Source organism: Monodon monoceros, unplaced genomic scaffold (genome assembly GCF_005190385.1).
Source record: "Monodon monoceros isolate NGI ecotype Baffin Bay Population unplaced genomic scaffold, NGI_Narwhal_1 Super_Scaffold_5, whole genome shotgun sequence".
NCBI lineage: Eukaryota > Metazoa > Chordata > Mammalia > Artiodactyla > Monodontidae > Monodon > Monodon monoceros.
In genome coordinates, this window is record NW_021703782.1 from 109,020,647 (window position 1) to 109,035,906 (window position 15,260).

At 55.5% G+C, this 15,260-nt stretch overlaps 1 protein-coding gene across 7 annotated transcripts in view; it reads left to right on the plus strand.

Moving 5' to 3' along the window:
* Nucleotides 1-1,506: 1,506 nt before the first annotated feature.
* The window catches only part of NTNG2 (netrin G2), a 73,681-nt gene continuing 59,927 nt past the window's right edge, over nt 1,507-15,260 (plus strand). The window contains exons 1-2 of one of the 7 annotated variants that reach the window (XM_029203272.1): nt 1,507-1,794; nt 5,784-6,474. In XM_029203272.1, coding sequence (XP_029059105.1) covers nt 6,262-6,474 — 213 coding nt within the window. In that variant the 5' untranslated portion in view covers nt 1,507-1,794; nt 5,784-6,261. Of the gene's footprint in view, nt 1,795-5,424; nt 6,475-15,260 lie in introns of all 7 variants that reach the window. The other 6 variants (XR_003790826.1, XM_029203266.1, XM_029203267.1 and 3 more) reach the window with 6 other exon arrangements.

Below are 15,260 nucleotides of genomic sequence, written 5' to 3' on the forward strand. Positions count from 1 at the left end.
TTGCATGGATCCTGGCATAAAGCAGGTATTCAGTAAAAGTCAAATTATTATTAAAACAGATGACAGTCTTTAATTCCGTGTCCTCTGCCTGCTCTGTGACGACAGTCTAAACGTTATTCAGCAATACAGCCCCCTCTGCAAGCTTAGGGGGGGCCCAAAGCAGGGGAGGGTTAAGGTGGAGGTAAGAGGTGGCAGAGGGTGTGGCACTCAGGGCCACATCTTTTGCTCTTCTTCCTGACACCCTCTGTGACCTTGGACCTTGGACCAGTCTCTCTCTCTCTCTCTCTCTCTCTCTCCCTGTCCTCAGGCTCTTTGTTCTTGATGCACCAAATGACCGTGCTGGCTGCCTGAGCGCTGCAGTGAGAACCCACCCCCAGGAAGCCAGGAGCACCTGAAAACCACAGGTCTCCCCTGGAAGATGGAGGAAGCTCTCCCCGCAGGCCTGGGAGGCAGCCTGGAAAGAAACCTCCAGGGGGTTGAAGAGCCCAGGGCTGCCCAGTGTGCCCAGCTCCCTGGCCTCTGCCCTGGGCTCTGCAGGAGTCCTCGCACGGGTTCCTCCTAGGCTTACCAGGGAGTGAGGCCTCTCCTGCCCCCCTACTCCGCACTCCCTCCGGAGCTGGCTTGGCTTCGTCAAAAGCAGGGCCCATCAGGGTGGAGGCGGCGATGTGTCAGCTGGTATTCAGGCTCTGGTTGTGCGCTCAGATCTCTCCCTCCCCATCTCCCCCAATCCACCCACCCACCCTTTTACCCACTGCTTGGGGCCTTCTGGGTGGCAGCACTTCCCAGAGGGAGACCGAGCTGCAGCCTTGAGCCCTTGGCTGTTGGGGGGTGGGCGGACTGACTCACTTGGCCCCCTCCCTGGGGCCGATGGGGCAGCTCCCACACCCATGGGCGCTGGCAGCCGGTCAGGCCCCTGGGTTTCGGAAAAGGAAGCCGCAGCCCCGCGGCGCCTGACCCGAGCCGGCTGAGAATGCGCTCTGCGCGCCAGGACCCGCTGGCCCCCGGGCCGGGAGGAGATGTCTAGGCTGCGACCCCCCAGAGCAGGCTCGCTCCCGCGGCCGCCCGCTGGGGCCACCCTGGCCGCGGGCCCGCCGGGACGCCCCTGCTCGCAGAGCCCCTCCCCGGGCCGTGGCGCGTCCCCCGATTCTCGCAGTATTTCCTTCCTGCACCTTTAAGAAGACCGTTGCTCCGTGGTGGGATGGTGTGTTAAAGCCACACAGAGGAAGTTACGCAGCCCGGATCAGACCGAGAGATAAAAGCCCCGATGGTGATCGTGAGTGATGGCAAGAGGATTTAGCCTCGGCATTAACTTGGAGCGGAGTGCAGGGGGGCAGTGAAACGCCCCGCCATCTGGCCCGCGCCGCGCCGGGGGGATGCCCCGGCGCCCCGACGAGCAGCCGCGAAGCCCACCCGGGCCGGGGGCTGCCCGGTGCCCGAGCGCGGGTCCCCTCCGAGCCGCCCAGGGGGCCCCAAAAGTTTGCACTTGTTAGCGGCGACCTCCCGCTCGGCCGGGGCGGGCGATGCGGGCGGCTGGGGCGGGCCCCTCCCCCGGCCCGCGTCTCCGGGACGGCTGCGGGCGGCCCCCCCGGCGGCCGGAGGGCTCCCCAGCCCCGATCTGACGGCCGCGGCGGCGGCGGCCACAGCGGCAGCGGGAGCAGCGCGGGGAAGCGGAACCGGCTCGCAGCCCTCGGCCCTCGCCCCACCCAGCGCCAGCCAGACGGGGGAGGCGGAGCGCCGAGGGTGGCGGTCCTCGGCCTCCCGGGTCTCCGCTCCGGGAAGCCGCTCCGAGCCGGGGTAAGGCTGGAGGGGAGAGCCCGGGAGGCGAGCGGGGGGGCGGGGGGGGGGGAGAGATGCTGCAGCTTTGCCAGGCTGGTTTCATTTTTAAAGGGCTTCGGTGACCATGCAGGCTTTCCCGCGGCCCAGGAGCCACTTAAAGCGGCCCAGCAAAGGCTCGGATGCAAAAGTTATTTGGTGGCGGCCGTTACTAGCGGAGGACTGGAGTCGCTTGGAGAGGGGTGTGTGAGTGTGCATTTGTAGCAGCATCTTAAAGGAGTAGCTTGTCTTCCTGGCTGGCTTTTTCCCACCAGGGTCTTTTTCCATCGTTTGTGAGAGTGAGTGGTGGGGATGGGTGTTACCAGAATGCCTGGATGTGTTTGCGAAAAGGAAATTAACCCTTCTCGCGCGCCATTCCCCTACCCCAATTTAATCGCCACCCCAATTCCTCCCATCCCCTTCCCCTCTCTGAAAACTGGGCATGTGTGAGTTGCACAGAGAAACTCTGTCTTCCAGCGGCGGCTAGAAACTTCTTTCCGTGCCCTGGAGGGGTGGGCTAATGGGGAGGGTTATGTGCCTGGACCGGCTTGGGGACAGCGTGGAGTCGAACCTCCAGCTGGGTGGCACGCAGATGGTGGGAGCAGAGGCCGCGGGAAGGCGGGAAGAGGACCGTGGACTCGCGGCGTCCGCGGGCTCCGAAGTAAGTTGTCCGCCTGGGCTGGGGGCTGCAGCGCTGGGGAAAAGGATGCAACGAATTCCCCGGCGCTTTGCTGGGCGTCTTCTAAGTAAGGGAGGCGGTGCCAGGTGTGGGTGCACCCTCGGTGCCCGCCGGGCCTTTTTGAAAGGCGTGATTATTAATTGCTCCTGTGGCTTGCACTCAACTTCGGGAAGACAAAAAGCAACTGCGGGATTGCCAGGCACGTCCCCGTGCGATGTCCGCCGTTTGCAGCCCACCCGAAGCACGGACTCCGAACCCTTGGCGTCCAAGGCTGGGAGCTGACCCCCATCTCCACACCCCCCCTCCCCCCGGCCCCAGCCGCCCAGCCGAGGCCTCCTCCTCGCGCCCCACCCCCCGCGCTCAACTCTTCGGGGCTGTCTGGGCGCTGAGAGGGCGTGGGGGGCGCCCGGGAGCCCAAGAAGGCTCCCATACCGGGGCTGGGGGCACCGGGGCCGCCGGAAATGGGATGCCCACTCGTGCGGCCGCGTTGAGCGGGGCACCTACTGGACCGGCGCGGGGTGAGGGAGGTTTAGGGTTGGGAGGATGGGGTGGGACTGGAAGGTGATCGCGACCGGGAGCGGGCTCCCCTTTCCTTCCTGGCTCCCAGCACCCTCCCCTGAAGGCAGATATCACCCCCCTCGACTGTCCCCGCTGGGAAAGGAGAAGAAACTTGGGGGTGGGCTGGGTCCTGGGAGAAGCCCCCAGCGCCCCCTCTCCAGGGACCACCCCCCCAGGGGCTCCGCGTCCACCAAGGCAAGTTTCCCACGAGGCGAGGGCACAGCCGGCAACTCCGGGAGGAGCCTGCTTCCAGCCCAGCCAGCTCGAGAGGCGCTAATTCAATAAGACAGAAAAATCTGAGTTCAGAAATCCTGGCAAAATCTAATTTTCGGGTTTTAATAACCTGGCTTTCAGCCCCCCTCGGTTCCTGAGGACTCTTAAAAGAAAATAAAGCGCATTGATTCTATTTGTTTCTGGGAGCTGTAGTTTCTTAATAATATCAGGTGAAGATTTATTTTCCAAGGAGTAAACTATCCACCGGGATACAACCTCTTACTCTGAAATTTCCCACACTGGCTTCTCACTCCGTGCTTTCCTCCTCGCTGTTCCGAAGACTCTTGCATCTCTCCCCCTTCCTTTTTTTTCTGTTTGGCAAAAACTGACTGTAACATTCTCATGCTGAGCTCACAATTCCCTTACGATGCCAGCAACGCCCAACTGATTGACTAGTTGTAAACACATTTATTACCCACCCACCCCCCACCGCAGATTTTGATGTTGTTGGCTCCCCCACCCCATTTTCCAGGGAATGCATGGCATTTAAGCCTGCAGAACTGCAAAGCAATGAATAGGCTTGCGAGGCGCGCTGCCCCTTCGATCTCGCGGGCCTCCTGGCCTCTGGGCCTCGCTGCCTCCCCACGCCCGCCTGCGTCCAGTGCGGTCCAGGCCGGAGACAGCACTCTGGTCCTGCAGACGAAGGAAGCCCGTGTCCGGGCGCACCCTGCGAGCCGCAGTCGGGCGCCCTACCTGGGAGTGAACAGTTAGGAGCCCGCGGCTGGAAGAATGAGTGAGGAATGTGCTGTTTTCTGGGCAGCGCGAAGCTCAGACAGAGGCATCCAAACCTTTGCCGGCCGCGCTATCTTATTTTTACTACATTTTCTCAGGTTGTAAAAATAGTCTCCAGGCGGGTTCTTTCTGAGAGTTTTCTAGCAAGGAGCACATTCAAGGCCGGACAGGCTCTGTAACACTGTTTCTCTTGAAACAGCCAGAGGTGAGATGTGAAAATGTGTCCCCCTCGGCTCATTCATCTGCATCAAGAGCCCTTCAGCCAGAGAGAGGGGCAGGGGCTGCCTTAATGCAGATTTATGATGCCCCCAGCCTGGAGCTTTGGGGCAGAGGCTGGGGACTTCTCCTGGGGAGGTGCGGAGCGGCCAGCCCCCATTTGGACAATGTCCCCCCACTCCGGTTTGTCATTTTTGGCAGGAGTGCGTTTGTGTCTGGGTGGAGAATGGAGGTTCATGGAAACGTAGTGGACCTTCTAGGTACAATGGCTGAAGAGTCAGCAGTTTGGGAATTTACATGCAATAATCGTAGACATAATAACCAGAATTAATAACACACGCGCTTCTGCTGTGGCTCATTGCAGTAACCTTTGCCCTATTGGCTAGTAGTTTTGGCCAGATCCCACACTGGGGACCAAATTCTTCTGGTGATATATCAAGTGTCCTGGAACACCCCGCACTATTGGAGTCGTGCTTTTCGCAATGTAACATTCATCTTAGTTATGTCTATTTAGGGCTTTTAAATAATTACCGGTAGCTTAAAATAGTAAAGCAATAATCATAATGGTGACCTGTTTATAAACATACCCTCTAAGGGATGATTGCAAAATTTTGGCCTTGATCGGAAAAAGCTAATATGACAAATCATTGTCACTTCCGTCCAAGTCTTCAACACCCCTAGTTTCTTACAGTTAAAAATTAAATTCACCATTTCAGAATTTTGGAGATATATTTACTGGCACCCAGTTCGTAATTGTCGGCCCACGCGTGGACCATTCTTAATCTGAACCTGTCCTCACAGCCTCATTGGCACCTGTAATTACAGCCTCATCTACGGTTTTGACATTTTGACTTGTCAGGCATGATAAAGCCACCATTCAGTCTCGGCTCCTGGGGCTGCTTTAGAAAGTCACTGACCCCAAACAGGGGCACTTCTGCTGACCCCAACACCCCCATAAATATGGAGAAAGCGCATCACCTTTTAAATAATGTGCCCCATCTCCAAATGTGCATTTCCTATATTAACAAAAATAACCCAGTTTCCTCGGGACACCTTGCTAATAATGCAGCCTCATTTTTTGCACATTTTGCCAGAGAGCTTTTGTTCTTATACATCTTTACTCTCCCCCCCTTTCTCTATTTAATTTGTTGCAGGTGTTGTTGCTAACGAGCTCTCTCTCCTCCCTTCTTACAATGAAAGACAAGCCAGACCCCGGGTACCTGGATGGATTGGGAGCTGAAGTCTCAGAAACTTCCTAATAAGTTGCCCATGGCTACCAGCCAAGGTCAGCTGGTTCCCATTAGCGCCTGTCCCCACCAAAGACGAGCCAAATAAGTTGCTCCCCAGTTAACACCTCAGTCGCTTTTTTTATGCTCCAGTCCAGCTGCAAATTGTTGTCACTTTAAGCCCATATGAAAAGAAATCTCCAAAATGCCAAGTCCAATCCCATAGAGGGAACGTGTTTGCAGCAAACAGGTACACCTCCTGATTTTACTTTATCTTTACAACGCAGGCCGGAGGGTTGTTTTGCAGTTGTGTTGAGCGCACATCACACATTCAGGGCCCTTTAAAGACCTGGGTTGATTGGAAGGACCAAAATTAAAAGCAATCTGATCCGGCCTCACGCCAGATCCCTGCGGATTTTCTCCCTATCCCATTTCCATCCACCGTCACAATTTGAGAGTCTGCCTGATTTGATCAGATTCCCCTCTGGGAGAGGTGTGATGCCAAGGTTAGGAGGACGCCAAGTTGTGGGCAACTTCTCGATCTGCCCATCAGCAGTCTGAGAAACGCTGGCTCTGAGTTTTCCACATCGGCCTCTTGGAAAAAACAAGTTCCTCGCTGTTTGCAACCTGGCAGAGTCCCTGGGACATCCGGCCTCCGTCGCCTGGTAGATGTGGCCTTTCCATGCTGAGGTGGCGAGGCCCTCCTGACCCAGTCGCCACCTCTTCGGTCCCTCTCTGGGCCTCGCCCCTGGGGACTGCGCCGCCATGCTGCACCTGCTGGCCCTTTTCCTGCACTGCCTCCCGCTGGCCTCTGGGGACTACGACATCTGCAAATCCTGGGTGACCACGGATGAAGGCCCCACCTGGGAGTTCTATGCCTGCCAGCCCAAGGTGATGCGCCTGAAGGACTATGTCAAGGTGAAGGTGGAGCCCTCCGGCATCACGTGCGGAGACCCCCCTGAGAGATTCTGCTCCCACGTAAGTCAGCCCCACCCCGCCATTCTGTTCGCTCAGGCCAAGTGGGTGGGGGTCTGGGCCGGACCCTGGGGGTGGGTGAGCAGAGCAGGAGGACCAAGATGCAAGGTTGACTCTCCTGCATGTAGGTTTGGGATCAGGTCTCTGACCCACCTTGGAAACGTGCCAAAGCAAAGGCGGCCCTGAGGATGCTGGGGTCACGTGACATGGTTCTTTGGCGTGGGGAAATTCTTGGCCAGGTGATCACTAGATCCTCTCCTCTTGGGAAAACCACAGTACTAGTCAGTTCCCCAGCCTTGCAGATAAGCCCCGCCTCTCTCGTAGGAAGTCAGCATCTGGGCGAGCGAGCAGAGTACTATTTGCAGCGTTGCACTCTGACCTCCCTCGGTTCGTCCCTTTGTGGTGCCACCTCCTATTCCACCCAATCCAATCCGGCAAACAGATTTGCCGAGCGAGGGAATGCCAAGCACCGAGGTGGCGCTTTGCAGGGGAAGGTTTGATGGCAGTGCAGAGGGGATTCGTAAGGGAGGACGGAAGGGGTCAGAGCAGGGCGGGTGGTGTGGCTGGTGCCATTTCTGATTCCACCCCTATGTGCAGTGACCACAGTCGCTGGTTAAGTCAGGGGGGAGGCAGGCTTTCAGGCGTTGTCACCTGAGTCCCTAGTTAGAGAAAGTTGGAGTCTTAGAGCCACGGAGTACATCAGTATTCAAGTAACATTAACAACAACAATAATAATAGCGGGGATCATTTGTGCAAAAGCCCCTGAGTGTGGAGGCTACGAGCTCAATACGAGTCATTCCATGGAGTCCTCCACTCAGCTGAGCTGGGTTGATCCTGTGCTGTACAAAGTAGGAGTTTCAGGGGGTGAGCTCTGGACCAGTGGCATCTCTGGGCCACTACTCCATCACCTGTAAAGTGTGTACACTAATAGCACACACTCAAGTCGTTGTAAGGAATAAGTGAGCTAATGCACCCTAAAATGCTCAGACTAGGGTCTGGCACAGAGCAAGTGCCCCTAGGTGTTAGCTATTGTCATTCCCATTGTACAGATGGAGAAACTGAGGTCCAAAGTCACAGCCCAGGAAGTGATGTAGCTATGATTTGAGTGTCTGGCTCCAGAGTCACTGAGCTAATCTGCCTACCGAGAGACACCTTCCCACTGGGCAGAGCCCCGGGTCGGGCGGGAGGCTGGACAGGGCAGCCAGGCTGCAGGAGCCACAGGAAGGGCTCAGTGTCATCCTCGGGTGGCTGCTGCCTTCATGTGTCCTGCGGGGAGGCTCCAGGTCTCTGGGTTTATGGCTGGACTGAGCCTGTGTCCCCACTCGGCTCCTGAGGAGGCCTCAGTCCCGTGGGGCGCTTGGGTCCTATCCTAGAGCAGTCAGCCTGGGAAGGTAGGTTCCCACTTGGATGGTCAGCAGTCAGGAGGCTGTCACTGTGGGTGGTGGCTGGGCTGGGGGGAGCTAGCTGGGGAGAGAGAGAGGGAGGGAGGAGAAAGCAGCAAAGGGCCAGGAGCCAGGGACTGGAGAGTCCCACTGCACTGAGGACCCCAGGGCTTTGCTGGCTCAGGGACAGGCAAGGGGGCTGGCCCCTGAAGGTCAGGGCCAAGGACAGCACCGGGGGAGCCCAGCTCTGAGTCCACATCTGAAGCTGACTGCCCACCCCAGCTCATGTAAGGACTTCTCCACACAGTCCCTGAGCAGAGTCAACCGCTGCCTCTTGTATTCAGAGTCTTGACTGTATTTCTTCTTTTGAATATTAATCGTCTTAATGTGCTGGGGGCGGGACCGTGGGGCGGGGTGCCTAAATCATAAATCACTGGACCAGCTTCTGGTCAAGGCTTGAGGGCTGGAGATGACCATCAAATGCAAGTCTGAGGCCCTCTCCTGGCCAAAGCTGGCTCAGGATGCCCTTGGCCCCGGGCCTCCGCCCTGCCCCCACTCTCACATACAGAGAACCCAGCGCAGCTGCCGGGGTGGAGTGGTCACCCCGCCACAGTCCTGATGCCACCCAGCATGGGTCCTTGAGCTGTGCAAGGAGCATTCATGCCCTTCCTGTCCTCTCCTGGGAAGACCTGTGAGGAGGGGGCAGGGGAGGAACAGCATCTCCCTCCGTGTCCTGACACCTGTCTGATGGACTTAAATATTTCATGATGGGCTGCCATCCGGCTCTGCCCTTGATTACAAATGTGCAGCCAACGAGGATGGGGAGGCTGCCTGGGCTGGCTTCTGCAGGGAGGAGGGGGTCACATCCAGATGGATTCAAACCCCCCACCCCACCCCACTGTTTATTGCAGCTTCCCTAAGCAGGTTCTGTGCATGTCTCATTAAATCATCTCTAGGATGCTCTGAGGTGGGGACTCCTCTAATCCCGTTGTAGGGATTAGAAAGCGTTGGCTAAATCCCGCCAAGGTCACTCGGTCTAGAGGGCAGGCTGGGAACTTGTACGTGGCCAGGACCCATGCTTATGCACCCGACGGCCCAGCCTGCCCTCTCTGAGCTTTGGTGAAGCAGAGATGATGGTGTAGGCAAGTCACAGTGCCAGTGGAAAGATGCAGCCCGGCCGTGGGTGTCCTGGCACGTAGTAGGTACTCAATGTGTGGTAGCTGTTATTTGCTTACCATTGTGGCTATTATGTCCTTGGTTGTGTCCGGGCCCTTGTCTCTTTGCCTCTCTCCAGCCTTGGGGACACCACGCCCTGTATTCCTGGTCTCAGGGCAGCAGGTGGTGGACGTGTGCTCAGGAAGCGTTCGCTCCTCTAGCCATGGCCGGTGGCGCCACCAGGGGGCGCCCTAGTGGTACCCAGGTGGACCTCTGCCCCCTTAGCCTTACAATAGCCCAGTGGGTCCCTGTTTCCTGGCACCCCTCCTGCGGCGAGTGCTGGGCCTGTCCTAACATCCACCCAAACGGAGCATGAGCCCTGGGGCACCCTGAGGTTGCAAGAGGGGCCACGGAACGACTGCCCCTTTCAGACTTCAGTGTGCAGACCGTCTCTCCCCCCCTGGACTTGTGTAGTTCCGCAAGGCCACCTGAGAACTGAATTGTAAATTCCAGCCTGGGGAGGAAGGCGAGCGGGGAGGAAGACCAAGATAAATGAACAAAAAACCTATTGGCTCCAAATGCACAATGAGAATTAATAGGGCTGAGCTCTCAACCAAGGATTCTTGGGCAAGGGCGAAATTTCAATGAGGGCTGCGGGAGAAGGCGGGCGGCCTCCCACCCCTGACTCCCAGGGCCTGGTTGGAGAGGGCCAGCCTTCTGAGAAGGAGGGAAAGGCAGCGCCCGCAAGGGCTTCTCAGCCCCTAGCAGGACCCCTTTTGGATGGGGAGGGCACTGTTGGGTTAGGGGAGCAGCCCCGCAGAGCTTCGAAAGAGCGGTCGCCGGCCAGCTGCCTGCACTGCCGTGAAAGGAAGGGGGAAACCCTGTCCTCATGCCTTGAGCCTCAGGAGAGAGATGGTGAGAAAAGAGGGTGGGGGGCATAGACCAGGCAGGTGGTGTTTAAAATGATCCTACAGCTAGCTACACACTGCTGCCCAAAGTGTAGTCCCTGGACTCACCTTGTTAGAAATGCAGACCCCCCGGGCCCCGCCCCAGACCCGCTGAGCCAGAAGCTGCATTTTAACGAGAAGTCCAGGTAATTCGGATGCACGCGGGGAATGCTCTGAGGAACGCTGCTCTACATGATCTGTCAGTGATGGGTGATACTTATTATTGATGATGGACAGACAGGAGGCCTGTGGTTGCCACGGGACCTTTGCAGGGTAAGGAGGTGTCGCCACTGCTGAAGGAGGAAAGCAGAGAGCAGGAGGGGTGGAGGTCCCAGGGGTGAGGGGTGAAGCTGGGAGCTCAGATTCCTGAATGTGGGAGACCTGGCGGAAGGTTCCAGAAAAGTGGTGTGCTATCCCGACAAGAGCCACAGGCCTGGAATCTGAAGACCGGAGCTTGCATCCCAGCTTTGCTGCTTGTGGGCTGGGTGATCTGGGGCAAGTCTTTCAATTTTCTGAGCCTCAGTTTCCCCACGTAATGGGACATGGCTGCCTTGCCCCCCCCCCCCACTTCCTGGGAAAAGGAAGTGCCTTTCAGAATATCTGAAAGCGCTTAAAGAGTGCAAGTTCTCTTCTAGGGTGAGGCTTTGATAGTGTCGTTGATCCAGCCTTGAGCATCTTGCTTTTTCCACGGTGAAATAGCTGAACATTAAATGTTTCATCTAAGGAGACTCGAGCACACAGAGGCGCCTGGGTCTTGGTGCACAGGAAAACCCAGAGATGGTCATGAAGGCGCATCTTAGAGCACACGTCTTCCTCAGAACCTGCTTTGCCTTCTCTGCGCCTCCGTATACCCAGACGCAGAGCAAAGGGCCCCATCCCTACCCCATGGGGTCTGCTGGGCTGATGACTGCAGAGGACAGGTGGGTCCTGGGGGCCTCAAGCCCCTCCCCACCATGACACTGAACACCACGTGCAGAATCAAGGTCACAGATGCCGCGCCTCCTGCCAGACCTTGATGTTCACGAAACGTTTCCATCCAGCAGCACTGAGCTCACCAGCCCACTGGCTTGGGTCTTCTTTCCCCTCTGTGTTCTGCCCCCAAACCCACAGAGGACAGCCTGGGGAACACCCTTCCCCACCCCTCCCTCCTCTCCCCGTCACAGCCCTCCCGTCCCGTTTCCGGGGCTGACCTCATGCCAGGTACAGCTGTGATGGGACAGTGCAATAACTCCTGCAAATCCAAATAAACAAGAGAAACACAGCAGGTGTTAAGGGTGGTGCACAACTAACTAGGAGTGGGTGAGACTGAGACCTAATGTAAGGAGCTTGAGAAGGATGAGGGCGTGACCCACTCCCCCCCCCCCCCGCACCATATGCTCTAGCTCACCACAGGGTTTCCTGCCTCCTTGCGTTGGCCCGTGCTGCCTCCTCCGCCTTCTTTGCTTCCTTCATTTCCAAGGCTTTCGTGTTTACCTAGATTACCTCAGTTTTTGAGGTTCAGGTTGGACCCACCTCCCCCAGGAGGCCGTCCTTGACTCCCTAGCCCAGGTGGATTAGAAGGCCCCATCTGGTCACATCTGTGTCATTGGGCTTATAGAAGTGGCCTACTGTTCAGGCTCTAGAGGCAGAGAGGTAGAGGTTGGAATCCCCTGCTGCGTGACCTTTGGCGCGAAGCTTAACCTCTCTGAGTCTCATTTCCTTAAATGGGACTATTGATGGAATACGCATTTGGAACTGTCATGAGCACAGTGCCTAGAGTCAGTGGTCAATCCATGCTCATTATTCTACTCCTGATGTTTGCCTCCCCCTTGGACTGTGAGCTCCCCAGAGGCAGGGCTGCCTTGTTTATCTTTGCATCCCTCCCTCTTGGCTCAGTTAATTCTCAGAAGGCATTTATTTACTGAACCAATGGATGGGTGGGTGGAGGGACAGTGTCATCCAGGAAGGCTTCTCGGAGGAGGAGAGATTGGGGCTGACTCTTACAGGAATAACTAGGGCTTCAGTCAGGACAGAGGAGGCACCAAAGGCCTCTACTTATCTCCATTTGAGTCCCTGTTCTGTAGGATTTTCAATCAGCTGACACCAGGAGGTCTGCACAGTTCTGTCCTTAAGCAGGAAGTGGTTTTGGAACCTGAGCTTCCCCCAGCCCTTAGTGAAAGCCACTCAGTCTCTTGAAATGCCCGAGGCAGGGCCCAGCCTGGGACAAGGATAGTTCCATGCATGACATCTCGTTGCTTGGTACAGTCTCCTTCCTGGGGAGCAGAAGAGTGACAGGATGGGAGCAGCACTGCCTCCGAGGGCCGGGCCCACACGACTGAGATCCTGGCCTCTTACTCTTCTTAAGGGAATGAGTTTGGGTCCAGACACTCCATGGAGGGTAGCGGGCAGGGCCTCTGGAGTGCCAGGGGGAAGGGAAATGGCCTGGAGGACACATCTTTCCAAAGAGTGTCAGAGACTTAGAGGTTCTAGAACTTTTCCCCAGGCTCATCTGCCTCTTCCCTCTCTACATTCCCTGGCCCTGATTTTTCATATATTTTCATTTTTCTCCCTTAATGCATGTATAACACAAGCTGCCTTGTTAAGTCCCACGTGCGACGAGGCAGGGGGTGGATGGACAGGCAGGCCACTCCAGCTGTGGGTGAGAACTCGAGGTTTGGGATGGGGCAAACGGGGGCCCATGCTCATCCCACCCCTTCTGGGTTGTGGGACTTTGGATAAGTCCCTCGTGCTCTGAGCCCCAGTTTTCTCATCTGAAAATTGGGATGATGCTAAACACAATCTCAAAGGAAGGTCGTACGGATGAGATGAGACAAAGCGTGTAGAGCCCTCACCTGGGTGCCTGGCACAAAATGAATGTTTCCCAAAAGGGATTTTTTTTTTCCCCCATCCTAGAATTCAGTGTGAGAGACAAAAGGAGTAAAAGTAGAAAATAACAGAAGAGGAGCCAATTAGCCAAGTGTGTAAGGTGGGGTATAGTCAGCGTATGCTGTGGGAGTTCAGGGGGGGAAGGCAGGGCACCGGGTTGGTCTGGGTTGGTCTATGACCTTGAAGGGTTGGAGGATTCAGAAGAGTGATGATGAAGCAGAAAGAATCGCAATTGCAGAGATGCAGGTAGGGGTCCGTGTGACATGAGGGGCAGAGCAGTGGGCATGCAGAGACCTGAGGGAGCCCACAGGGCATGGGATTCCTGAGCCACAGGGCCGAACAGAGCTTGGCAGGCTCAAAGAAGCAGGTTCCCTCACCCTCACTGCCCCAGTAACGGGGTCCAGGCTGCAAAGCTCTGTTCCTGTCCCACAGCCCAGGACCCAGGCTTTCCTGCCTCCGACCTGGCCAGGGCCCACTTGGCCCACTTGGATGCTCAGCCCCTACCTGGGGGGGACCAGAGCGACGGGGAAAGTGGGAAACACAGATGATACACGGGTCTGTTCAGCTTTGGTTCGCAGGTTCTGATTTGTTTTTCATCACAGCGTGTTTGCTTAAATCTATGCAAACGTGTTTCTAATTCCCCAAGCACACACCAACTGCTGGCGCTGGTGGGGGGAGCGTGGCGTGTCAGAGTAGCATGAGCGCAGGATGCGAGCGGGGCAGTGCTGGGCCCCGACGGAGTCTCCTCGCTGCTGGGACAGCTCCTTAGCCTCAGTTTCCCCAACTGTGCAACGATGGGGTTTGGCTAGATTAACCGCTTCACCCAGCATCCCTGCGTGACTGTAGATACATTCTCGGAGTTTGGTAAAAATCTATGCTGGGGTTCAGCCTTGGTCTCAAACAGACAACGTGAGGGGCTCCAGTGCAGACGGAAGGGTTCCAAGGGCATATCCTGGGCTCAGCACAGCACTAGACTTTTTTTCAAGTTTAAATCCCTTTATTATAGTAGCCCGTTAAAGGAAAATCAAAACAAAGGAAAACAAAGCGGAGGGCTAAAAGCATAATGGTGCATCACATCGTTTCCCCTTGGTTTCTGCTTCTAAATTCTTTTACAAATTTTTAAACTGAGGTATAATTGACATAGAAGACTGTATTAGTTTTAGGTGTACTGTACAACATGATGATTTGATGTAGGTACTAACTGTGGAAGGATTACCACTGTAGGTTTAGTTAATATCCATCACCACGCACAGTTAAAAGGTTTTTCTTGTGGCGAAGGCATTTAAAAATATTTTTTAATTAAAAGAATTGAGGTGATAGTCACATAACATGAAATTAACCATTCAATTTTTTAAAGTTGGGGTAAAACATATGACATAAAATTTGCCTTTTGAACCATTTTTAAGTTGCGCATTTAGCACATTCATGATGTTGTGTAACCAGACGGGAAACCCCGTCTCCCTCAGCAGCCACTCCCCGTTCCTCCTTCCCCCAGCCCCTGGCAACCACTAGTCTGCCTTCTGTCTCTCACATTTGCCTATTCCAGACATTTCATATAAACGGAATCGTGCAGTGTGTGACTTTTTGTATCTGGCTTCCTTCACTCAGCATAACATGCTTGAGCTTCATCCATGTTGTAGCTCGTACCAGAACTTCATTCCTTTTTATGGCCGAATAATATTCCACCGTATGCGCTACCACGTTTTGTTTATCCATTCATTGGTTGCTGGGCATTTGGGTTGTTTCCACTTTGGGGCTATTGTGAATAATATTGTTAGGAACATTTATGTACGAGGTTTTGAGTGGACATATGTTTTCATTCCTCTTGGGTCTATACCGAGGAGTGGAATTGCTGGGTCATATGGTAATTTTATTTTTTGTTTATTTATTTTTAAAATAAATTTATTTATGTGTTTGTTTATCTTTGGCTGCGTCGGGTCTTCGTTGCTGCGCGCGGGCTTTCTCTCCAGTTGCAGCGAGACGGGGCCACTCTTCGTTGCAGTGTGCAGGCTTCTCATCGCGTTGGCTTCTCTTTGTTGCGGAGCACGGGCTCTAGGTGCACGGGCTTCGGTAGTTGTGGCACGTGGGCTCAGTAGTTGTGGCTCGTGGGCTCTAGAGCACAGGCTCAGTAGTTGTGGTGCACGGGCTTAGCTGCTCCACAGCATGTGGGATCTTCCCGGACCAGGGCTCGAACCCGTGTCCCCTGCATTGGCAGGCGGATTCTTAACCACTGTGCCACCAGGGAAGTCCCCATATGGTAATTTTAGATTTAAGTTTTTAAGGAGCTGCCGAACTGTTTTCCAGGGCATCTGCACCATATCACATTCCTACCAGCTCTGTACAAGGGTTCCAATTTCTCCAGGTCCTTGCCAACGTTTGTCATTTTCCGTCTTTGTTTTTTACTATAATGGCTAACCTGGTTGGTGTGAAGTGGTATCTC